The following is a 27,266-nucleotide window of genomic DNA, read 5'->3' on the forward strand; positions in this document are numbered from 1 at the left end:
TGTTATAAGGGCACATTTTTTTTTTTTTTTTTTTGGGGGGGGGGGGCAATTGTTCCAACAAATACCACCCTATACCACCCCCTTCCAGGCCCCCACTGTCGCTTTCCTGGCATTTTTGTAAATATAATGAGATTTTAATCTTTATCTAATCGAAGTGATTAAGCCAGTGTAGGCATACACACATACATATAATTTCTTCCAATTTATTTTAAAGATTAAAAATAAAAAAATATACATGTTTCAAGCCAATTCCAGATGATAAAACATAGACAGATTCTCCATTTATATACTGTGTCAAATACATATAGCAATGGTCATTCAGTGTTCAATAAATGTGATATATCCCCATCCCCTATCCCACCCACCACCCGACCAGGTAGTATAAAGTAATTCATCATCATTTGGCAAGAACTGACTAATATATATACACCAGAGGTTTTCTATCTAGTGTTCAAGTGTTGTATCTTCTTATCATACACTGTAACAAAGGAAACACTTCAAATTACGGCTTTAAAAATAATAGGAACAGCAAGGCACCTAAACAGGAAGAAATAAGGCAATAATATACAAATAATGCACATTATGGAGGGTAATGGTAATAATAACATACACAAGGTGGATTTGGAACAGTTTATGCCTCATGGCGCTGATACCGTTTCACAGGTAACAAGTGTGGGTAATTATTTTAATGCCCTTGCAAAATGATGTGCATTATTTGTTTTATAAGATAGTGACGTGGATCATTGTTATATAATTTCATAAACAATTCTCGTATCAAAACCATGATCGGTCAATATAATAGAACCAGTCATCAGCAAATTTGCCTGTTGGCTAAAATAAACGACTGATCACATGACAGGTTTCAGCCAATCACTTGATCAAGATCCATATCAGCATTTTATGAACAGCAATTGAAACTGCAACAATTGATCAGTGATTAAACTGAATAAGCAAAAACCCCAACACCTATTTCTTATATTTGACCAAATAAACATCACAGAATTTCACACTGTATAGTCTGCAAGCACAGACTCAAGTTTGACACTTTAAACCAATTATACCATGTCTCGAGTGAAGACTATAGACTCCAAACTATCTCAGCCGAAGTATACAGTGAATCTAGTCTCACATTTCAGACTTCACATTATGTACTATGTGAATAACGAAAACCAAAGGTCTGTGCCTGCATGCAGACTAGTATAGACAGGGGTGCATTGGAATTCATTGAGCAATCAAAATAATAAATGTTAATTGAAAAATTTCTGACTTGCATTGCAATTTGTTTAAGAAATTTTGAAACAAAAGTTGTGGTTACTATAATAATTGAAAATAAGACTTTAAAAAAAGTCATTTATAGATATCCTCAGCCCCAGAAAAAAAAGTAATGAAATTTAAGTCATATCAAAGACATTTATAAAGTAACTAAAGTGTCATACAATAAATAAATATGACTAATATCATATAGTAATAAATATTTCATTTATTAAAATAGTTCTAACGTGTAAAAGTTTTTTTTGAAACAAAAGTCAAGGTGATGAACAACTCAATATAAGTATCTAAGAAATACTTGTAGATATGAACACCATGAATAAATGTCCAATATCATTTATAGTTGGCTGGCAATATTTTAATTTCATCTTAACATATACATGTACATGTTTATTTAGAAATTTTGATAGAATAAATAAAAGAAATATGTTATAAGTTATAGAATATTTTCAGTATGTTTTCAGCTTTCATGAATACTCAATATTATATTTGATAAAATTTTGCAGCAAATCTGTCCAATAAATATAATTTCAGACTTATATCTCTTAAAAAAACACAGAATATATCTATCCAATTCTTATCCAATAGAATATATTACTGTTTATATGCTTTGCATACAGTAATGATGCTTTTGTTGTCAAACTCATGTCTATTAATTGAAAGACTATTTCAAAAAAATGCTGATTCAATTTTCTTAAATAATGTTTTCTTTGACTAGAATTTCATGACTATAAAGCATATAAAAAAGACATCTCTCTCTCTCTCTCTCTCTAAAAAAAAAGAACCCTAAACATACAGTTACACAATTGAGAGGTAACTCTTTGCATATTCATGTCATATAAAAAGCCACACAGACAACAAAATATGTGGTATAATTTTTAAGTAGACTTTGAAAACAGTGTTTGCATAGCATCTCTATTATAAAATCTTGCATATTATTCAACTGTCAAATGTCACAAATGTCTAATTCCAGAGGCAGTGAGGCACTATTAAGATATTAAATCTAATACAATATTATATGTACAGCAACTCATGCATTTCATAATACATGCACCACTAACGTTCATTATCATGAAAGGCCTACAGGTCGAACTCTTTTTCCTATTAAAGGCATACAAGTGAGCACAGTCTGCGAGTAAAAATTGCGAAATTAAAGAAATATTTGACCGAACGAAGAATCCCAAGGGCAGGGAAGAATACATCTGTTATAAATAGAACTAACAGCAGATACCGCCTTCATAATTTTTCAAAGGAAAATGGGAAATAGTTGGAAATGCAGGGGAATACTACAAAATATATTTCTTAACAATTTTCCAGGTACTGCCCTGGGCCCCATCCTACAAAGAGTTGTGATTGATCCGATCAATTGCAACTATGGAAAGCCAGAAAAGTTAACATATTATAAAATGCATTTTTTGTTCAAATTTTTTTCTAGATATGAATGTATATCCATATAAATTAATTGATTTCTTGACAATTTGGTGTGTTCTCCTTTGCTTACAAAGGACACATTGCAAATTTCCTGTAGAAAAAATTATGACACCGATGGATTTCCATAGAGTTACGATTGATTGGATCAATCATAACTGTTTGTAAGACGGGGCTCCGGTGTTTCTCATGCACATTCCATCATTTGCCTGTACCTCCCTGTACATTTGAAGTACTTCACAGCATTGGCAAATTTTCTGCAGTATTTCCCACCTGGAAATTGCAAACCCTGACTGGCCATGAGATCACAGGAATACTGTGGCGTTTAGGCAAGGCTTGTAATCACTTTGAAAGAGAAACATTGTAATCGATGCAAGGTGTTTAGGGCACTGTGGTCTACCAATCTATCAGTATTAGCATGCATGAAATACACAAAATTCGTGGAGCTTTCATGTTGTGGGAGATATAGGTACAGTCACTCAAAAGAAAGCATCAAATTTGATTATTCCAGTGAAAGGCACTACTGGGCCCCATTTCATTAAAAGTTGCTATGATAGCAAGTCTGGCTACCATGGCAACAGTGAAAATCTTGCTTATTGATTGGCTTTACCAATGAAAGCTGATATTCCAGCAAGAGCAGCTATCACAGCAACTTTTTTAATGAAACGGGGCCCTTGAAAAACTTTGCCTGAGAAACATTCATGTTATTCAGGTACACCAACCGATGACCGCAAGAATTGGGTTTAGGTGACCAATTTTTATCCAAATGGGCAAGGTCTACTTCCCAGTGAGCAGTGATATCAATTTATAAAATGCCCCTCCATGCATTCCTCTTGAGACAGAGAGCTAACCGAAGTCTCTGGGAGTTAGACTGCAGATTTGGACCATAACGAGAAGATTTTCGAGAATCCAATTGGGCATGGTTTTCATCTGAGCAACATCAGTTTCAAGATCACTTTCAAGGGAATGCCCTTTGATGACTATGGTTGTTAGGTGCTGGTCGAAACCTGGAACCTCCAATTGGTAGTGGCTTCCAGAGCAGCAACGTCACATTTCCTCGGAATGCCCTCCACTGGGAGACGGCTTAAGTAGGTGCCGGGCGGAACCTGGTACATCCAATTAGACGTGACTTCCAGATCAGCAACATCACATTCCTGAGAATGCCCCTCCATGCATGCCTCCGGAGATAGAGAGCTTACTGAAGTCACTGGGAGATGGCTTGGTAGGAACTGGACCACGAAGGGATCCTACGACCGGGCGTGGCCGTCTACCGTACCCCTGCGGAGGCCTGGTATGGTTGGAGGTAGCTTCATTGGATTGTCCTGATGGGTTGTTCAGTGATAAGGGAGTTGTGCTGCAATATATTAAAGGAAAAAAAAAAGAGAGAAACATCAGAATGTTGTACTTCTATCTTTGTTGTTATAAAATTGAATGCCAACAAACAAACGGCTATGGCTGTATGCAGGGGAGGGGGGGCTGGGCAGTTGCCTTGTCCCCCAAGAAATTTGGAAAACTTTCATTTTTTACTGAAAACTGTCACCCAGCTCACCAAAAGGGTGCACAAAGACCTTCTATTCTATTTTGAAAATACAAAAGTGCCCCATGAAAAGATTGGTCACCTCGCTCCTAAACTTTGAAACTTGTTACACATATTGCCCTCCCCCCGCGGAAAAAAATTCAGCGTACGGCCATTTATGGCATCATGGTATCTATTCTTGAGATACCATCAGAAATGTTATAGATTGATAAGATTGAATGAGGTGCATGTTGTCCATGGTAATGTGTACTCTCCAAATAATAAAATGGATTGAAATACAGGTGATAGTATGCTCAAGTCAAAACTCTTGGGAACAAAGAAATCTGTTTTGCCTACTCTGGTCTAATATAATGATTCAAATGAGGTAATTATTTAACTAATGGGCCCTGTCTTACAAAGAGTTGGCAATTGATCTGATCAACCTCAACTATGGAAAGCCAACAACGTCAACATCTATATTATATATAAATATTTCTTGATATGCTGTACATTCAAACATTCATTTTTTTCCCCGTTAGAATTCAGCATGCTTCTCTGTTTACAAAGGATATTGTGCAAATTTCCTGAAGAGAAAATTATGACATTGATGGATTTCCATACATTTGAGGTTGATTGGATCAATCATAACTCATTGTACGACCGGGGCCCAGGAAGGTCAAATTGTATATTGTAATCTGAATAATTCGCAAACTAAATCATTGGAGGAAAGTACAGAAAACATGACCATACTGTAAACATGTTAGATAATCCACTTGACAACCGACAACATGAAGGTTATCAACTCATCTCACTGTTTTCCTTTCATCGTTATTAAAATCATCTCCTTCTTTGAATTAATCCTACCTATCAAATGACGGGTGATCCGTTCTCCCAAAGGAATCCTGATAGGAGGTCCTCATAGAGGATGGCGGGAGATGCGATGGCGAGGCATTCAATGCTGAGCTTCTCTGTAGCCCCGTGCTCATGGGTGTGAGGTCGGGTATTCCTCCACCCTCATGTCCTCCGTGGTTGCCATAGTGACCTATCCCACCATAGTTCGGAAGGGGATGGGTCGGATGCCTGGACTGCACCATCTCCTCGATGTGGTTGCCGGGCGTGGCCAGCATCACATCGTCCCCATAGTTCTTCTTCAACACCGACATGAGATCCTGGTGTCTTGATAGTAATTGTTCATCAAAGCTATTTGGCATGGCATTGTGGGAGGCATACGCCGACTGTGAGGGCGCTTCGTAGTCAGCAGGCCCTCCGACATCGTCTGGTCCCGGTAAAGTATCCCCAAATGTTTTCACTTGGACATTATCAGCGAATCTGTTTGTAAAAAATTAAAGTGAAAAAGGAATTACAATTAGCACCACTTGAAGAGTGCAAATTTGAGGGAATTTTCCCCCCTCTTTTTTTTTAAACGATAAATGTCACAGTTAGAGAGCATTTATGTACTTAAAGTGGATAAAAATTATTGCATCTGTAAAAAAAAATGCATAAAATGAGAGCACATGCATTGATTTTCCAACTTTTTGCTTTCCCTGGAATGGCTCCAGGAGGGGCACACGCCACCTCCCCTTGAGGACCCTTTTTTTAAAATCAGAAATGAATTTGACAGGAAAGTGCATCCGATGGTGGTAAGGTGGTGACATTTGACCTATGTTTTAAACATTTTTTTACATGCCCCCTCCCCTTTGAGAATCCTTTTTGTCTTGTCTTATCAGAAATATATTTGACTGGAGAATGCATCTTACTGTGGTGATGTGGTGACATTTAACATTGTTTTCTTTTTAACTGAAACCATGCGTAAGATGTTCTTACCTGACATTGCCCTTGGGTTTTCCCGACTTGATCAATCTTGACCTCCTGATGTGTCCATTGGGAAGTCTTGCTGCTTTTGGAGGTGACCTGCTGTTGCTGGTCTTCAAGGCCTGCTGCCATGGCGGTAATGAGTTGAGGCTTGCCTGAGGAATAGGTGGAGGGGATATCTGGGCAGAAGGACCCATGATCTGAGATGGTGAGGAATGCTGGTGAGGGCTAGATGGGGACAGGGGCTGTATTGTTGTCAGTTCTTGAGAAGGAGATGGTAGCTTTTGTGGCGACGTGGGCGCCTGCCATGGCGGATGCTGCGTTGCCGGAGGTAACGACCGCAAAGGGGAATGTTTCATGGATGCTGTCTGGGGCAGCAGAGATGCGGACGGCTGTGAGGACGACTGAAAACGAGGAGAGGTGGACGGATGCGACAAGAGTGATGATGACTCTCTGGAAAACTGCTTGAACCCTGGAGATGTCCGTTGGCTTGGCAATGTTTGTTGCCGCGGTGAAGGCTGTTGCCTTGGTGATGATTGTTGCCTTGGTGACAATGATATGAGAGATGAACTCCTGCGGGAGGATTGCCTAGGGGAAGCTATTTTTCTTCTCGGTGAGGTTGAATTCCGTCTGGCAGTAACCGTTGAAGCTGAATGAAAGCAACAGAGAATTCTAAGTTTCCAATGCACACAAAAGAGCACTATTATGATCTCAAAATACCACTGACATTAAATCATATTTAGAGCATCCAACTAATCTTGCTAAAGGACCCTCTCAAACCTTATCAATTTGCTCTTTTCTTTAAAATAGCACCCCCTTCCCCATTTCTCAATTATTGAATATGTAAAAAGTGCAGGTAAACTAATATCAACTGTTAGAAATTTATGGCACAAGCTAAGACAATATTAAAGTAGGGACAACGATTTTCCGTTTCTAAAAATTGCCTTTTCCGTTTTAGAAAATCTCAAATTCTGTTTCAGCATGTCTGAAAACGGAAATTCCGCTTCCCCATAGACTTTGTGTTCATGAAAAAGTGACAATTCTGTTTACATAGAAAATCAATACGCAATGAGTAGCGATGTCAAAATGCTCATGCTGGTCAAAATTTGTATCTGCCACTGTACTGACAACGCTTTAAAATTGATTTTAATCGAAGTGATTTGAGTACAAAAACTATTTAAAGAAACGTAATACATCTTCACCTTTCATATTACTAGCATTATTTCATGGTTAAATGAGATTTTATCGCTGATTTGGGGACTTTTTTGCACATTGTTTTGAGCAGTCGACAACTTTCGCTTATCCGCCATTTTGGATTTGTTGAATACCGCGATTATGACCGAATGCAGAGGGCAGCAACACACGGCCGTGTTTCTGCCTTTATGCGGACGTCAGCGTAAACTAATTTCGATACGATCGAGAGATGGAGGGGCTCGACAGCAGACATGATGAGTGTATTGTTGTAGCAAAGTGAGATCGTGTTTTTTCCAGTTGATATTTGTATTTCGTTGAGGATTTGGGAGTAATTTCTGTTGCTATTTTGTGCATTTTGAGAAGAAATATGTTTTTCTGTTTGGAAAGCCACTTCCCGTTTCAAAAGGACAATTCTGTCCATTTTCCGCAATCGCGGAAAATCACTGTTCCTAAATAAGCGATATTTGACGTAAGGTCGACTTATGCAGTGTCTACTGTAATTTTACCTTGCTGGTCAGGACCACTGCCCCCAAATGCTGCGGAGTAGACCTTGACCCCTTCATCGTTGCCATCGCCCTGGGCATAGGCATAGGGGTTGGTAGAAGGCTTCCGTCTCACTACAATGTTATCATACTGCAATGTGGAGTGAAGCAATAGGAACTTTTATTAAAGATAAACACTGGTAATCGTAACAACAGAAAATAAAATGTTCACAGAATTGAACAAAACAAAACATAAATAAATGATTTCCCCCAAACGATTTTTAAAGAAAATGTATAAATCGAGAAGATCAGAAAAATTACTGAAAAATGCCTGTCTGTTCAGAGTGTGATCCCACATGTTATTTCCTGTGGTAGCTATACCAATTTTGAAAAGCCTGTGATAATTTATGAATATAATTTCGAGCAATTCTGAAATATTTTGATCTAAATGCTAATACAAGAAAAACACCCTGGGATTGCTTTCAGCCATTTCCTTTTGATATTAGATTTCTATACTTGAACTCAAACTTAGTTTTAAAGGGGAATCCTACACAAATAATGATAAAAGAAATCGAGAAGAAACAAGAGTAAGAGATGCAGACCTAAGAAGTTTTCACAGAATCAAAATAAAGTAAACCATTAAATAAGGTGATTAATTGAACAATAATAAATTGCTTTTCTGCAACACACTTTGTAACACTGAATGTGAGCATGCAGTCAATTGCTTTTTGATAGAATATACAATGAGTTTGTCTGCTATATGGTCTCATTTCCAATTAGCCCATGAATAAAATTGTATAAATCCAGTTTGGCTATGTACTCATTTTGTAGACATGATTTAGTCTAAACGGTTAGATGTTCACTGTTATTGAACAAAACTTTCATTTGAAATAATTAGAAGAAACAAGTTGATATTAGACCTTTGGGGCATAATGCTAATTTAGAATTAGACTAAATGGGTATTAGACCAAGCGTAGTGTAGACCAAATGGCAATAAGACCACATTGATATTAGACCAAACAAGTTTAGTCCATGTGGTATTGGACCAAATGCTTGCAGACCAACCAAGTGAATATAAACCAGGCACATAATTGAAAATATCAAACTGGACCAATTAATGGCAATAAGACCACATTGATATTAGACCAAACAAGTTAAGTCCATGTGGTATTAGACTGAGAAATAGACCAAATGCTTGCAGACCAACCAAGTGAATATAAACCAAGCCATACATAATTGAAAATATTAAACTGGACCAAATGGCAATGTTGATATTAGACCAAATAAGTATAGCCCATGTGGCATTGTACAGAGAAATAGACCAAATGCTTTGCAGACCAGTCAAGTGAATATAAACCAAGCATACGTAATTTAAAATATTAAACTGGACCAAATGGCAATTAGACCACACTGATATTAGACCAAATAAGTTTAGTCCATGTGCTATATTAGACTGAGAAGTAGACCAAATGCTTGCAGACCAACCAAGTGAATATAAACCAAGCATACATAATTGAAAATATTGAACTGGACCAAATGGCAATATGACCACATTGATATTAGACCAAATAAGTTTAGCCCATGTGGCGTTGGACCGAGAAGTAGACCAAATGCTTGCAGACCAACCAAGTGAATATAAACCAAGCATGCATAATTGACAATATTAAACTGGACCAAATGGCAATTAAAACCACATTGATATTAGACCAAATAAGTTTAGCCCATGTGGTATTAGACTGAGAAGTAGACCAAATGCTTTAAAGACCAACCAAGTGAATATAAACCAAGCATACATAATTGAAAATATTAAACTGGACCAAATGGCAATGTTGATATTAGACCAAATAAGTTTAGCCCATGTGGCATTGGACCGAGAAGTAGACCAAATGCTTGCAGACCAACCAAGTAAATTATAATATTCAGGCTTGAAAATATTAAAGGACAGGTCCACCGCAGAAAAATGTTGATTTAAATCAATAGAGAAAAATCAGACAAGCATAATACTGAAAATTTCATCAAAATCGGATGTAAAATAAGAAAGTTATAACATTTTAAAGTTTCGCTTATTTTTCACAAAATAGTTATATGCACAATTTAGTCACATGCAATAAAAGAGAGAATCGATGATGTCCCTCACTCACTATTTCCTTTGTTTTTTATTGTTTGAATTATACAATATTTCAATTTTTACAGATTTGACAGTAAGGACCAACTTGACTGAACAATAAAATGTTAAACAATGGTTATTCCACATGTTCAGGGAGAAATACAACTTTGTTTCACAGGACAATGAGGAGAAAATAAGAATATTTCACATAATAAAATACAAAAGAAATAGTGAGTGAGCGATGTCATCAGTTCCCTCATTTGCATACCGACCTGGATGTGCATATAACTATATTGTGAAATTAAGCGAAACTTAAAAATGTCATAACTTTCTTATTTTACATGCGATTTTGATGAAATTTTCAATGTTATGCTTGTGGGATTTTTCTCTTTTTATTCAAATCAACTTTTTGTTGGGGTGGACTTGTCCTTTAAGCTGAACAATGTAATCTTTGAGTAATCAAACTTTGAAGATTTTGTGTACCATAGCTACTGGCAAATATTTGCTTGATGTCAACTACTATATCTTTCAATTCTAGTATGTCAATAATTGCCAAAAACTCTGTGGAACTGCCTATTTTATTTACAGATTTCCAATACAATTGTAAGTATGACTATAATTTGTTCACACTAGCTGTTAAGCAGTACTGCTGTTAAGTGTACATTCAAGGCATGCATTCAGAAGTGTGTAAAAGATACTCCTTTCTTTTATATTCTAAAATTGTGATAAATGATTACGATTTCTGAAAATCCTACTATTATCCCTAAACTCCTGTCCTTTTATTGTAACTATCACTTTCTGTAAGCAATAGATGAAAATAAGAATTGTGTTACTACAAGAAACTATCCCTCGATCATCGCAAAATCCCTATTACCATGGGCCGTATCAAATAAATATTATCTCTCAGAAATGAGGACCAATATGAGGAAAGATATATATTAAACGTAAAGGAAACAAAATTCAAGGACAAAATCTATCTTATTAGAAAAAATAAAAATAGAGGAGCAATCTAAAACTTGTTTGATCAAAATCAGTTATAGAATAAGCAAGTTATGGAAGTTTAAAAACTCTTGTTGTACTTTTTATGGGGATCCTCAAATTGGCAAACGTGCTTCAAAATGGCTGATTTTGTGGACAACTCTCCATTTGTTTTGTACACAAATTTCAGATTTTCCTCATTCTCTTTCAAATTGCATCTTGCCTCCTTCTGAGCACAACATATGTCATGGGAAAATATAATTCACACCACCCCTGATAGCAGACACGGTCGTAAAGTGGTAATACTCGTCATGTCGTCGTATTTATGACGTTCTTACGACGTCATTTTGACGACTTAGAATGGCAACTTTCATTTGCATTTTTATTTGACCAGATTATGACGTGATTTCGACGTCATTTATTGACCAATTTACGACAAGTAAATTTGCTCGCTTATAATATGACCAGATTATGACGTCATTACGACGTCATTTACTGACCAATTTACGACAAGTAAATTTGCTTTCTTATATGACCAGATTATTACGTGATTACGACGTCATTTATCGACCAATCTGCAACAAATGAATTTGCATTTTTATATGACCACATTATGACGTGATTATGACATCATTTATTTACCAAACAACGACAAAGAAATTTGCGTTTTCATATGACCACATTACGACGTGATTATGACATCAAATTTTACCAATCAACGACGAGGAAATTTACAAGTTTAATTTCAAAGCCACATACTATTTTGCCATTTTTTCAACCTTGCCATGTTAGCAAGGCTATTTCTACTTATAAAAGGAAAAGTAAAACTAAAAAAAAATAGTACAGAATTTTTTTTATTTTAGGTAAAGTATATTCTTCAAAGAAAAAAAGTTTCAAAAGCAGTGGCAAAAATAATCATTTCTTAACTGGTTGCCAACCAAACCAAACAAGAGGAAGCTTTATATGTCAAAGAAGTTTGTATCTATTTTAAAACTTTTTTTTCGCAAGTGGTGTCATGCCCCGGTGTCATGCAAACCCCCTATCTAGTTAGCTCACCCCCCCCCCCATGCACGCCCCCCGGGCTCACCCCCTATAAAAAATTCATGATCCGCAGAATTAATTCGCCGCCGGGCGTCGAGCCTGCGCATGCGCGCTGCACTGCATGCAACTTAACGTACTGGCGCAGTCGCAACCATTTAATTTGAAAAAGGAACAGAGGAACGCGCCCGTTTTTCGCCGTTAAATGTTGCAGCCTAATTTTGGATCGAGAATTAAGTGCGACGAAGATGGCCGTTAATAATAGTTCTACTACTTTAAGAACACGGTTCAGATTTGGATAACGACTTCGAAGGCATTCGCAGGAGACCAAACAGTAAGTTAGATAACCATCTTCTAAGATTTTCTTTTCGGAGCGCGGCTTGCCTTTGGCTTTAGATTTCGTGCACTGACACTGCCCGGCCGGGGTGGCAGCCCCGAGCGCCGGCATGCTGAATAGGACAGGCTGCGCTGGTGGGCTCAGGGCCCAAGACAAGTCTGCACAGACACAGTGCACACTTTAAGGTAAATCACTAAATGCCAGTTGTGGTAACGATATCAAAATGAGTTCGTACAGAATCCAATGAAATGACCACCAAAGTGTCTGTCTATATTTATAAATAATATACCGTATGTGCCAAAGGATTCTGGAAGAAATTGTGTAATTGCTGCGAAATAAGCAAAAAAGCACACAGTCACAGGATTCGGGTCAACTCGAGCCAAGGCAAGCGTCGGGCCGACATTAATCAGAGCAATAATAACTGTCCCACGTGCTCTTATCTGTGTTGGTGATCTTCAGTTTGAACATTTTTCAGCGTAGATTTCAAGATTTCACAAAGTTCAGTTTATGTAACTGTACCAGATCTACATACTATGTAGATCCTCGATATACGGTACCGTACTGACAATTTTTTAAATCCTAAATCTACCGGGGTATTTTGATTCTTGTCATTCCCGGGGGGGGGGGGGGGTATTATTGCCCCCCCCCCCTTATAAGATCTCGGCCGTGGATTGCACGATCACAACGAAAATTTGCATGATGGTAGAGAATGACGTAATCTACGTAGTTGCATTGGTAAATTTCACTGAATTCATATTTTTTTTATTTTATATGAATTAATTATGCTAATTTATTCATGAAATCATACGTTTTGCTCTGATTCACTAAATAAAGCTCCTAGAATGGAGCCGGTCCCCGGTACTACAATACTGCAAGAATCTTCAGGATTGAAGGAGGCAGTGTAGCTTGAAGAAGAAAGAAGAAGAAGAATGCTATTTTTTGGGTGAAAATATTCTTTATAGCATTCCTAACAATTGTGATTGAAAAAAAATCTGGTACCAAGACCGATTTCTTATGTATTTTATTATTTTTTTAATCATGTATTTCTTTGTTTTTTTACATTTTGTTTTTTATTGTATTTTCGATGGAAATCGTTCTAGACTTAATTCTAATCATAAACAAGGCAAAATTAATTAAGTTTAATCAGTAAAAGTAGAAATAATGATAAATTTATGAATTTTGGCTAAATACACAATTTGCATTGGATTTGTACATGAAATCATGATTATGAGCAATTTTGGGTCTGACATGCACTTACATAATGTTGCGTAATGTCGTAACCGCGTACCCGGGCGTCACAAATTTGGTCTCAAAATTTGCGCGAGACTTGAAAGTAAAAAGTCAGTGAGCGGCGCGATCAAAATTTTTTGCGCGACAGCGTAGCGATGAAATTTGTTGAGGGGGGGGGGTCAAATTGACCCCCCCCCCAGTTTAATAAGGGTTAAGGCCGTCACATGAAATGCCCTATATTCATTATTTTTCTACCAAAAGCACCATTTTGAGTAAGATTTTTAATGAATAGATCTGTTTGACATTTCAGGAGAAAGAGAGGGAGACACAAAACCACCTGTCTCGGTGTCACACATGAGGAGTTGAGGAGGAGATGAAGTCAGTGAATATGACCTGGCCTGGGGGAGTTTCCAGAAGAAGGCCCAGAATCGCTGGATGCCAGGAGTGGAGATCCTTCGTTGCTGCCCTACATGATAGGAGGCATCGGGCAGTAGGTAAGTTAGAAGGCTATTTCAGATGTAAAGCCTTTTTTTTTGGGGGGGGGGGGATCATTGGGAATCTCTATTATCAGAATCACGCAGATTTGGGTGTGCACAAACTCGGGGCACCTTATAATCTGTTAATGGTCCTGACTGTACTTCGAGGACTCTGTGATATTTTTTCATTGTATTTTCATTCACGGAGCCTTTACAAGTCTCTGTTGCCTGTAGAACTTTGTACACTAAGATGGATTTCCCTAGAAAATCCACCCTTCCCACAATAATTTTGGGGCAAACATTTAATTTGTCCAATTTGTAAGCTTTTGTACTCTAAATGCATACAAAGGCTTAAAAAATTTTAATTGTTGGAAGGTAAAAATTTTGAAGGATCACTTTCTTACAATTCCCACGCTATATAACGCAATGACATGAACTTTAACTCGAGTGACGTACGTATGCAAGAAATACAGAATTGGTGCACATGCATAGCTGATTGATTCATTGTGCTAGTACTGGTACTAGATCGGTTTGGACGTTCTAATTTCAATGACAAGTTTAGATGGTAAATTGGCGCTAATAAAATTTTGCATTGGTCGATCTCGCGATGCCAGAAAACTAATTCCACCTCAAAATTTGTCAGATTTTTTTTGCAAAATATATATTTAATTGATCCTTGACCTGAATTTAAGCCAAATCAGGCATAGGGAATGGCTGTATTTCAGCCTCAAAGTTCGAATTCTCGGTCCTGACAGTCCTGGTTACCCCATAACCATTTAAAACACATAAAAAAGGCATGAATTAAAATTGTAATTATAAAAAAATAATATGTTTTATGTGTCAAATAAATTGATTCTAAAATTTCCTTCCTTATACAGAGATGGTTAAAGGTCTTGAGGGCATCATGCCCCCCCCCGACTTGACTTAACATGTTAATATTTGAAGTATAAAATATGTAACAAACCCCACATCGTTTTTTAATCATTTAAAATAAATTGGAAATTAATATTGAAACCATCTAGTTTTTAATGAAGATTAATAAATAGTTTATGTAGAAAAAGTTTTTATGTTTCTCCTCTTCTGTTATTTTTGCAGATGCTGTAATTTGAAACGGAAGGTGTCCTGCCAATAAATTTTCATCCCACCTGAACTGCCTTGCCTGCCTGCACCCAGTCATCTGTTCCTGAGCATTTTAATTTTCCTCTATTTTTCATCATCGTTTGTTTCGGCCTGTATGAAGTGAATTTCACATTGATTGGTGGAGCTGCTAAGTTGGCATTACAGGGCCACGCCGGGGTATGATCCTTTGGGTTGAACATCATGACTGCTAGTTGGTCGGCAAAGGTGATGGGATCGATCAATGTCACATGGAGTAAGATCGATACCAATCTGCTTTGCTACATTTCGAACAATCTCATACGGATACGGATATTATTGCGACAGGAGTACTGCTCGATGTGGTCAAGCCTATTTGACAAAGCATTATGGTGTTAGTCATGTTATCAGAAACCAATTTTTCAAAAACACGGAGTTGCTTCAATTTAGTATCGATAGATATTTCAAGAACGTGTAGACTAGTGAGCTTTTCATCAAGAATTTCACGCAATTTATTTTCGCGCTTATCCATTGCCACGGCCACCGCTCTTTGAACGACTGTATCAATATGATCTAGGTATGCTGGGCTTTGTTTAGATCCAGTTAATGATAAAGCAGAGGATTGTGTACATGCGTTAGCCGAGTGCAAGCGGCCTCTTGATCTGGTGGATATCTTAGACATGTTAGAGATTACGTAATGATATAATTGAAAAGTGGGATGGGCTGTGCATCTGCCAACTCACCAGTCAACCAATTAGAGACGGCCTTCCAAAGTGACACAGCACGAAAATATCAATATGGGACTGGTCTAGTCAACACATAGATCCTGAAAAAACCATGGAGATCGCAGACGCAAAATGACTTCCATACATAAAGATATGATGCACAATTTCCAGTGGGTTCAAAACACTGAACACATGCTATGCTGATACACAGACTATCATAAGAACTTTATCAAGCAAAGGAAATCTGGTATGAAATCTCTCAGCTCACATAAAAAGCCTACGTAGCTACATGTAGGGAAGAAAATGCGTAATTGCTGAGAAATGAGCAAAATAAGCATGTAATTCTATCAAATGTCAGGTATTTTTCGAATCGATTATAATACACTGTCCCACATATGCTTTTCTGTGTTTACAAGCGATCATCAGAATTATCGATTTTAAGTTTAAAAATTCATGATTTTACAAAGATACAAGTTTACATTAATGTACTAGATGTAGATTATGTACAATATATTGACAATTAACTTTGATTTTATAGATTTTCTCAAGAAATAATTGTTTGCTGCAACTACTGTCTTTTCCTTCTAAGTGATAGTGTAATACAACAGTTCCACAAACTATTTTCATCAGACTTATTGATGCATGATTCTTTCACCCAAATGCAAGCTTCCATAAATCCTGAAAACTTTGCAACTCTGGTATTTTTTTTTTTACATACAGTATATTTTTTCCTACATTACATAGTTGCCTTAAGTTAATAGCGCACCTCTAGTAGTAACTATCTTAAAATGAGTTCGAACAGAATCCAACAGAATTACCAGCAAAGTGTATGTATATATAAAAGATGTGTGCCAAAAAGCTCGGGAAGAAAATGTGTAATTGCTGAGAAATGAGAAAAATAAGCATGTAATTTTATCAAATGTGGGGTATTTTTCAAATCAATCATAATACACTGTCCTGTCCCACATATGCTTTTCTGTGTTAGTGATCATCAGAATTATTGATTTTAAGATCAAAATTCATGATTTTACAAAGATACAAGTTTACATTAATTTACCAGGGCCCCGTCTTACAAAGAGTTATGATTGATCCGATCAATCGCAACTATGGACGGTCAGCAACGTTAACATCTATTAAGCATGTTTGTTCAAAATATTTTCTAGCTATGATGTATGTTCATGCATTCATTGTTTTCTCAAAAATTCGCTGCGCTTCTCTTTGCATACTAAGGACATTGTGCAAATTTTTCGTAGAAAAAAATTATGACACTGATGGATTTCCATAGAGTTATGATTGATCGGATCAATCGTAACTCTTTGTAATACAGGGCCCAGATCTAGATTATGTACAAACTACAATATTTTGACAATTAACCTTAATTTAAAAGACTTTCCGAAGAAATAATTGTTTGCTGCAACTACTGTCTTTTACCCCTGGCCCTAAGTGATAGTGTAATACAACCCAAACATTTCATAAAAATTAATGTACATGTATGATTCTTTCACCCAAATGCGAGCTTCCATAAATCCTGAAACTATTCCAACTCAGGTATTTTTTTTTTTACATACAGTATATTTTTACCTACATTACATAGTTGTCTAAAGTTGAAGGTATATTTAATTACAATTTCAACGAAAAAGCTTTATTCTTGGAGATCATTATGCCTCTGTTATGTATTAATGTGTATTTATACATGTACAATTGTATGTATTGGTATAACAAACATTGTAATTTCATTCCTTTGACCCTAATACTGCATTTTCATAGAAAAGTGTTTTTTTTTTCAATCTATTTAGAGTTTTCAACATTTTGTATTCCTTTTTTTTTTGCTGGTAATATGTTATGCAACTTTTATTTATTAATAGAATATTTGCCACGATTTCGTAATTGAAATGCGTACATGTATTTGATTTCGTTTTCCATTTTTGTATATATTCTTTTTCGGGGGGGGGGGGGGGGTCATGTTCTTGAGACCGAGACAAGTTATGCAAGGCCCTGGCATGGAGGATCATTATATTGTTACTGGGAATGCTGGACATTGTCAGACCACCTCAGTATTCACCAAATATAGATAATCCTCAATGACAAGGTCTTTGAAGTGATGTGTGTATGTACATTGCATGTATAATTTAATGTTTAGGTCATTATCACGTCAGAATACGTTAAGATATCATAGTTGACTCCAAAAGACGTCATATTCATTTCAATATGCGACGTCAATATGACGTCTATTACTAGTCAGCAATATGTTGCAAAGTCGTCATTCAGACGTCGTAGTTGACTTATAAAGACGTCATAATTACATCAATATGACGTCTGAAACTGGTCAGGAATACGTCGCAAAGTTGTCATTAAGACGTCGTAGATGACTTTTAAAGACGTCATAATTACATCAATATGACGTCTAAAACCGGTCAGGAACACGTTGCACGGATGTCATTAAGACGTCGTTGTTGACTCTCGAAGACGTCATAATCACGTCAATACACGACGTCAATCTGACCCTTGATACTGGTCAGGAAAACGTTGTACAAACGTTGCTAAGACGTCATTAAGATGTCATAGTCACTCTTGGAGACGTCATAATGACGTCAATATACGACGTCATAATGACGTTATTCGCGGGTGCAAGATCCCGTCAATAAGACGTCATGTTACGACGTCAAAATGACGTGACACTCATCATTAAACTGACGTAATTATGACGTCATTTTTACCAGTTTCTGCTATCAGGGACATATGTCAAGGTCAGGAGGAGATAATGTGAAATATGTAAAATAAAGGGGAAAATCTGACAAATTTGTGTACAAAACAAATGGAGAGTTGTCCACAAAATCAGCCATTTTGAAGCACGTTTTGCCAATTTGAGGATCCCCATAAAAAGTACGAGACTTTTTAAATGGTCATAACTTCAGTGCTTATTTCATAACCGATTTTGATGAAACTTGTTTGAAATTGTACCTCTCATTTTACTCTTTCCAATAAGATTGATTCTCTTCTTTGGTTTTGGTTTCCTTAAAGTGAATAAACTCAAAGAATCAAATTCATGCTCCTATTTCACCACCTTCACCCCTTTTTTTCTTCTAATTTTTGAGGGTGTAATTTTGACATCCAAATTGTTCCAAGATATAGATATTACATCTTGACAACAGAAACATACATTTTACTTGTTTGGTGTGTATAATAGAAATGTAGAGCGCCCCCCTTCGCAAGACTTGAAAAAGGGATTCAAAGAAAAGCTCTATGAAAGCTGGTTTTAAAATAAATGATATAGGATTTGTATAGCGCACATACCCACCTTGTTAAAGTGCTCAAGGCGCTCTTATATTACCCTGGCTAAGCTAGTCTACCAATTCAGGTGCTCACAGCTTTTTGAGGAATTACTTTCTGCCGGTACCCATTTACCTCACCTGGGTTGAGTGCAGCAATGCACAATATGGGTAAATTTCTTGCTGAAGACCATGTCCCCTGTACAGAATCCACATAAAATACAATCACTTACGGCTTTTCTTATGGCCACCTTGCTCCCATGCACGTCAGCCGCAGCTCTCTTGTTGAGTGGCTTGACGGGCGAACCAAAGGTATTGGTTCTCTCGCCACAGAAGTTGATGTGTCTGGCTGCCGCAGTTTGGTTGAAGCGACGCCCGCAATGAGGACATTGGATGTAGTCTGGATGATAAAAACACAAAGAAGATTGAATCTCATTGGGTTTTACACTGTGTATTCTTTAGAGGGCCCTTGAGGGTCCTGTGGTCTAGTGGTTAGAGAACTGGACTCCTGATTTGAAAGGTTGTGAGTTCAAAACCCAGCTATGCCATTATTTGCACTTTAACCCCCCCCCCAAAAAAAAAAAGGCTGTGAGTAATTCTTGTGTCAAAAGTCGTCAGTCACTATGTCTGTTTAACCTGGGCATTACAAAAAAGAAATTCATAAGTAATTGGTATATACCAGCTTGGTGTTGATGTGGCGAAAAGCTGCTTTACTAAGTTCCTACGGAAGTTACCTCAACAGAAATTAAACAAGTCCTTGTGATATCAAGGTACATATAATTTTATATAAGAGTGATAGTGTTTTATTTACTCAGGATACATGTAGCTACTTCAGTTGTGAAACTGCTCGGGGGGGGGGGGGGGGCACTTCCATTGACGAGTGGAGACCATGCGCAACCACGGGGTCTCGAAAAGCACCCTAAGCAAGTATTTTCCATATTCTGAAAATGCACCCCTTAACAAGTATTTATTACATCATGTACACTAAGAAAAAATCCAATCAAATGCACTATTTTGGCAAAGGACGCTAAAGGGGAAGCGCAATAATACAAGAAATCTGGATAAACCATAGTTTCGTAGACTGTACGATTGAAACCTCTTTGAGAATAACTCCATTCAGACAATGAAGTTATACACTTACTTGGATTGATGGATGGAGGCGGCGGCGGAGGGAGGGGCTTCCCTGTATTAATGGCATGCTGGGCCTGTCTTGCTGACCTAATGGCATTCACAAAGTCTGCGTGATTTTGTCTCCAGTTTGTCTTCTTGATCCCTTGTTTCTGTACGAGATTCACAAATACAGATAATCTAGAACAATGACAACATGGTATCCCCACATTTGTTATCGGATATGACATTAAACAACAGGAAAAAATTGTTTTAGAACTGTATTCCATATGTATTTTCAGATATATATATATCTGAAATTAGGCTTCATCAATTAATCTCTTTAAGGCTTGGGATAGAGGCATTAATCCAAATGAAAAGTGGTTTACAAGCACATCAAAATTGTTGCATAAGATAAAGAAAAATCAAAGAAACAGAAAGGAGAAATTTTGAACAAAATTGGCCACACAATGCAAAATGTTCAAAGTCTTAAAGAGTTGTAATCACAATTTCTGAGGAGGTCTCGAATTGGCTGCAGATGTATTATATTATTGTGATGTAGGGGAGGGACCATTCCTCCCTTTGCTCCAATAATGAATATACCTAAAATGTCATCTTTTTTCAACAATTTCATTCAAAACGATAATTTTCTTTATGGAGACATAAAACCATATTGTCATGTTGGTGCAAGAACGCCCTTAGCAAAACATTTTCGCGTACTGCATTGTTTAAAAAAAAAACGCCCTTACGCAATAAATGTTGCTAGGGTCGTTTTGCACCCATGCAATGCATGAAAGTGAGGTGTTGAGGGTGTTCTTGCACCGACATGACGATATATGCTATGTGATCTTAGATTACTATACTTAGGAAACAGATACATCGAGAAGAAATCCACAAATCTGTGATTTAACCCTTATAGTGGACGGAATAATTTGTCACAAAAAGTGACGCTCATTTTCTCAGGCCAAGGCTGGCTTAAAACTGAAAATTTCTTCTAATGGAAAACCATGATGCTTTATACTCTCAATGAATGGACATACATCTTGCATCTTTAACTTACCTTTATTTTATCTGGTCTGACAATTTTTGTGATTGATATTCCAGTTCCTGCTATTCTCTGTCTTCCCGACTCAAACACTCTCCTTTTAGAGTTGAACACTTTGGCACATATTTGTAAATGTCTCGCCTGAAAAACAGGAGATTCACGAAACAAGACAGAAAAAATAATTGATGGAGTATAAAAGCTTTGAAAACAGTTGGATTGAGTAAAACAAGCAAAACCAAAGAAAAAGATCAATGAAGTTAGGAGAAAAAAATAAATAACAAGAAAAAAGAAAATTAAATATTGAGATAACTAATGCTATGGATATACCACAATTGACAATGCAAAGTGTGATGTAACACATGAGCAACTTCCCCATTACTTCTGTACATATTTCACTCGGTTGCCTCTTAAGACTATCGGTAGCTCAGGTATTCTTTTATAGGAGGACCCACAATGCAGTTTTCACAATTTAAATGTAGTACAAAGTACGTTTTGGGGTATTTTTTGTCCATCAAATAGGAAAGTCATAGATGAGACATCAAAGGTGAACTTACTTTAGAATCCTGATAAATTCTTAGGAAAAGGTTCAGAAGCATTTCAGGGATCATGATTTTTTTTATATCATCATTACGAAAATAGTAGAATATAAATCTGGAGAATTTTAGACTCGATTGGAAAGTCTTACCAAAACATCTGGCAGGAATGTTCTTCCACATGTATGACATGGTTCAAGACCTTGAGTTGACTTTGATGATGGGGATGCATCAATGCCTCTTCTCTTCCTCATAGAACCTACCATTTGAAAACAATTTCAATTACAAAAGTGAATTTTAAAACTATTATTCAAACATCACATTTTCAGATTTAAGTTGATCATGGCTCTTTACTAAATGGGTACGTATGGATGCTTCTGAACGCAGGCTGAAGCCTCTGTATTCAGAATCGGATCCAAATTCTGTCTCCTCTTTTAAGTTGGCTGAATGATGGATCATGTCTCGGTGGGCCAACTTCAAAACTTGTATTTCGCTGGGTCCCATATAAAAAATTATCAAGTCCATTCTCAAAGCTGTGGACACTGGGGTGCATTAACTAAATCATTATTAAGACTAATTCCAAAGTTTTCCCATTTTTAAGGTTTCTCAGTGACCGACCTTGGGATAAAAAGACATTTATTATACATGTAACATCTGGTACCTAGGGCCAGGCCCATGCACCCGAGTGACCCTCATCTGGCACTACCTTCTGGTCATATCTGTGAAATAAGTTGAACATTTCAATCATATCTTCTCATGCAAGGTACAGTACCATGTCAATTTAGGGAGCTTAAGTTGAGTCAATCTTTGCTCATGTTTCTTTCCCTCGGGCACCAGTTTTTAGTGGCCCTTCTTTGTAAACTTTCTGGTGGTGCATGAATATGTTTCTTTAATTAAGGACTTCATATCCATACTCCAAATGTGGTCTAATCAAGGCTAATATAGGAGTAAAAGAATCCTTTTTACTTTGTGAAGTAAATGTGAGATTCATTAGCCTAGAATGGCTATATTGGCTTAGGATCTTTGACTGAAAGTGTTGGTCAAAAGCTTACATGTAAAAGTTAAATCTAAGCTTTTAAGTCAATAATCACTGCAAAATCTTTACTGGTGCCAACTTAGCCGGCAAGTATTTCAGAAATAATTGTGGTTGCGCCATTTCGCATTACTATGGAGCAGATGGCAGTGTTGACATCAGTGAATTTTCCTTAAAAAACAAATGATTAAAATTTTGCATATAAAAAATTAAGGTGATTTAAACAGCCTGTGAATAGATCTGTCTAGATCATCTAACTTATATTCACTTCTTTTTGTTTCAATTGTCAGATTTTTCAGGGGGGGGGGGGGGATTCACTTGTCCTGGTTTGTGTTTCAATCTTTTTGAATTGGAAGAGTTTTCATGAAATATCTAAGCTAGAAGTTCAACTTAAATTGAGCATTTTCTGTTCTTTACTTTACTTTTACTTTTATCCAACGATGCTTGTAGGACTATGCCTGTTCATCGGTCCAAGGGAATAAACTGTATGCTCCACACTATTAGTTCCAAATAGTTGCAAGACAGAAAATCCATTACTCAAAGTCATGCACACAAGCAATATCCCCGGGGGGGGGGGGGGCCCACTTACATTGACGAGTGGATACCATGCGCGACCAAAAAACACGTAAAAAGGATGTCTTTTTCAAGATAGGGCACGTTACGTACATAACGTGATAAGGGTGTCAAAACACAAAAATAATGAAAAAAGGGTATCTATTTCGCTAGGAAAGTTACTTATTTAGGGTCAAATTTGCGGGGATGATAAAACAAAATTAAAACGTTTTATAAAGGATGTCCTTTTTGCCCCAACACTACGTGTTTAGAGTCCGATTTGCACGAGGTGTGGAAGGTGGGGTCGTACTAAACCAAATGATGTGTATTAAAAGGTAAAACCAACGACCGAAGGACCCGTGACAAAATATCCCTGTACTTGTTTAGGGGTTCATTTCAGGGAATACTTGCCAAGAGTATCGTTTTGTTTCCAATACTTGTTAAGGGTAGGGTTTCACACGCCAATATGTGTTACGGGGTGCATTTTCAGAATATGGAAAATACGTGTTTAGGGTGCTTTTTGAGACCCCATGGTCGCGCATGGTATCCACTCGTCAATGGAAGTGCCCCCCGGGGCAATATCCTTCCAGTGAGATCATCAAGATCATCTAATTTCATTCATTTCTTTTTGTTTCAATTGTCAGATTTTTCAGGAGGGGATTTCACTTTTCTTGGTTTGCTTTTCAATCTTTTCAAAATTAGAAGAGTTTTCATGAAACAAAATGAAATAAAATAGTTGCATACAAAAATGTGGCAATCTTGACAGAAAATCCATTACTCGAAGTCATACACAAAAGCAATATCCTTCCACTTTCCAGTGATATTTTCCCCATGACTTAAAGGGGAAGTTCACCCTGACAAAATGTTTATTTATAGTAAAAATAGCAGAAAAATTATAAAAATATTGGTGAAGGTTTGAGGAAAGTCCATCAAAGAATAAAAAAAATTAATAGTCTTAATTATTTGATTTGTGACGTCATATGCAAGCAGCTTTCCTACATATTGTATGGTACATGTAAGAAATCAATGAAATGTCATTTTCTTAGAAAATCGACAATGGTTTTTATTGTACCTTCAGTACATCATCTCTATCGACAATAGACCCCTCTACACCAATTATTTCACACCCACTCCTAAGTAAATAAAAAAATAAGTCATCAAGAACCATTAAAAAATGAAATTCATGCATTTTATATAACATAACATATGGGGCAGCTGCTCGTTTATGATGTCACAAATTCACTTGAAATTCTAATCTTCTTAATCTTTTTACATATTTTCCTAAAACTTTCACCAATATTTTTAATAATTTTTTCTGCTACTTTTTTAGTTTATGATGGTGGTCCCCAAGTCTGTGCACCTAACAATTTGAGTTAAGATTTAACATGAAATTCTCTTATTTCACAATGTTCCTTATATTATGAGTACGGTAAGCGTACCAAATATCTCATAACAATTTGAAAGAAATAGGATTTTCTTGGAAAAAAACCTTGGGCAGTCATTTAAAGATTGAAAAATGGTACCCCATGTCTGCGCAACCATTCACTTAGCACACGATTTAGGGATTTTGATGAGAAAGGCTGCATTTTGAGGCCGTCACATGAAATGCCCCAAATTCATTATTTTACCACCATATTTGAGTCAGATTTTTTAATGAATAGACTATCTGTCTATGTATTGCATGTGTAAAGTCTATGTTCTTTTTTTTTACTAGAATCACGCAGATATGCGTATGCGCAAACAAGTCAAGGGGGACTGCGAACTGCGCAGACTTGTGCCATTGTTGGAACTTGCCATATACCCAGTTGTTGTATATCCGGACAGGTTGTGTGTCCAGACGATCAATTTTAGAAAGTCATTGGAAAAATTTACAAGCAAAGTTTCATCAATTTTTAGTACAAAATATTAGGAAATATTATAGAGAACAAAATAGAAGATGATTACAACCATTGAATTCATATTTTTAGTCACTCACACAACATGCGAGGTTAGTATACTAACCTCGCACAATGCATCTCATTTCATAATGAATTTTGACGTTTTCATTCATCACACGAATGTGAGAATATGAAACACGCCTAAATCTTCACAATATACTAAATTTAGTAATCTTAATCTTATAATGTAATCTAATTTTAAAAATCAGCACGAACTTATCTATAAAAATGGATTTTAAACGCTTACCTCCAAATCTCAGCCAGTTACTCCGTCCGATCCTTAATACTGCGGTGGAAATTACGCAAACAACAATCGAAATGCTAATTTTTCCTATCGAACAGTCTAGATTCAAGTCGCCGGCGCATAATAGGAAATTGTACCAAAAATCAACAGGTTACATGTCACGTATAATCGCTGATGGCGCTACATCATAAAATAACGCTGAACAGCGAAAAAAATGCGGAGCGCCTAGAACGCAGCCAGCAGTACAGCTGATCTGACGTAAACGACGTAAACAAGCAAGTTTATTAAATAATATCGCGTGCCCTCTCTGTGCGTATAGAGAGAACCAGCTAATCGGGGCCATGCCTGCTTCGACATCAAGAAAAATCATCGATATAAAGTACCAGAAAGACAGAGAGGAATTGAAATTGGCTTCATATCGTTCGGTAAGTTTCATATCCAAAGCTTACTTCATGTAAAATGTAGATAAATTTCAAATTTTTAAATAAGAATAAAAAACTTATTGCAAGTGCCGTGCCAGCGGTTATCCTGTCCACGGCGGCGGTAATGTACCCATAGGTGATTTTTAGTGTAATCCAAAGACAAAAAAGAAGGCTTCAAAAATATAAAGTGTCCGCCGTTCGGACACCCGACCCCCCAATCCCCATCCTACAAGTTTTTGTCACGTCAGGGTTAATTCTAGACCAAAAGCTTCGGTCTCTGTTATGGTTGTTCCGCTGAACTCTGTTGGCTCCACTCACCAATTACAGAGACAGAAGTTCTTACTCCATCTGTACAGGGACTCAATGGCCATATGTTTATGTATTAAGTTCAGATAAACCAGGGAGTGGAAGTTAAGCGACAGCCGAAGTAAGCCATTTCCCCCCCCCCCCCCCCCCCCCGTTTTGGTGCATTTCAGGCTAAAAGTAAAACGGAATAATAATCTTTATTTTCGTCCAGTTCTTTTATATATTTCTATGAAATAAAGACAAAAATCGATGATCCCCATCGAGTGGATTTTGCATTGTTAACTTTCTAATGGCGGCTGCAAGATTGCGAGCCGTCTGTGTACGAGGAGAAATTTTAAAAAATGTTTAAAATCTCCTCAAAACAGACAGCTGCCAGTGCCAGCTGACTCTAGCATGCTAGTCTAGCCTCTAGGTGAATTTATCTTTTAAATTTAATTAAGTTATCATTTTGAGAGCATGTTCTTTAAATTTGTACAAATATGTAGCTCTATGAAAATGTACAGTCAAGGGGTATTACACAGACTTAGAAGTTAGAACACGACACAAAGCCAAAGAAAAAGATCAGACAACTCAATTTCTCAAAACACACACACAAATACATAACAATAATGATCAATGACCAAACACAACACAAATTCGCACATATGGGTATGGTAACAAAATAACATTTCCAGGACAGGGTGATACAAACACATAATAAAAACACAATTCAACAAATGTTACCTGGTCTTGACATGCTTGAATCAATACTTTCTAAGCTTATGCACACTGGGATGTCACCTTTGGATCCTCATCAGGTCCATAATGTGATATTTATCGCTCTTTAAAATCGAGTAAAAAAATTGAAGCCAAACCGTTGCGTAGGAAGATCGTTTTATGGCAACGCATGTATGCGCATGCTCAGTTCAATTAAAACCTCAAACCTCCGAGAGAAGGATGATCATCATTTGCCTTGATGACATCGATTTTCACTGATTTGCGAAGTCCATTTGTTGAACTCATTTGCCCGTAATATGATCGGGAAATCGATTTGGTGAATGGCCTGGTTTGAATGAATGTTGCACAAACCACATTTGAGAAATGAAAGACCACCATCCCGACCGCCATTCACACAAAAGGCATCTTTAATTA

At 37.0% G+C, this 27,266-nt stretch overlaps 1 protein-coding gene across 1 annotated transcript; it reads right to left on the bottom strand.

Moving 5' to 3' along the window:
* Positions 1–34: 34 nt before the first annotated feature.
* On the bottom strand, positions 35–27,037 carry LOC129262523 (uncharacterized). The gene is made up of 9 exons (XM_054900653.2): positions 26,859–27,037; positions 21,794–21,900; positions 21,124–21,249; positions 20,098–20,236; positions 19,190–19,356; positions 7,726–7,852; positions 6,038–6,674; positions 5,078–5,542; positions 35–4,051 (listed from the first exon to the last, which is right to left on the bottom strand). Exons 1-9 carry the CDS (start codon positions 26,869–26,871, stop codon positions 3,844–3,846), a joined length of 1,989 nt encoding a protein of 662 aa, XP_054756628.2. The 5' UTR covers positions 26,872–27,037; the 3' UTR covers positions 35–3,843.
* Between the last annotated feature and the right edge of the window lie 229 nt (positions 27,038–27,266).

This window comes from Lytechinus pictus, chromosome 1 (assembly GCF_037042905.1).
Source record: "Lytechinus pictus isolate F3 Inbred chromosome 1, Lp3.0, whole genome shotgun sequence".
Taxonomy (NCBI): Eukaryota; Metazoa; Echinodermata; class Echinoidea; order Temnopleuroida; family Toxopneustidae; genus Lytechinus; species Lytechinus pictus.

Bases quoted from the DNA above. Each gene is read 5' to 3' on its own strand.
- LOC129262523 (XM_054900653.2), bottom strand. The intron at 19,357-20,097 runs GTAAGTGTATAA...TTTATCATCCAG, and splicing joins GCCTCCATCCATCAATCCAA to ACTACATCCAATGTCCTCAT. The intron at 5,543-6,037 runs GTAAGAACATCT...TTTTACAAACAG, and splicing joins AAACCCAAGGGCAATGTCAG to ATTCGCTGATAATGTCCAAG.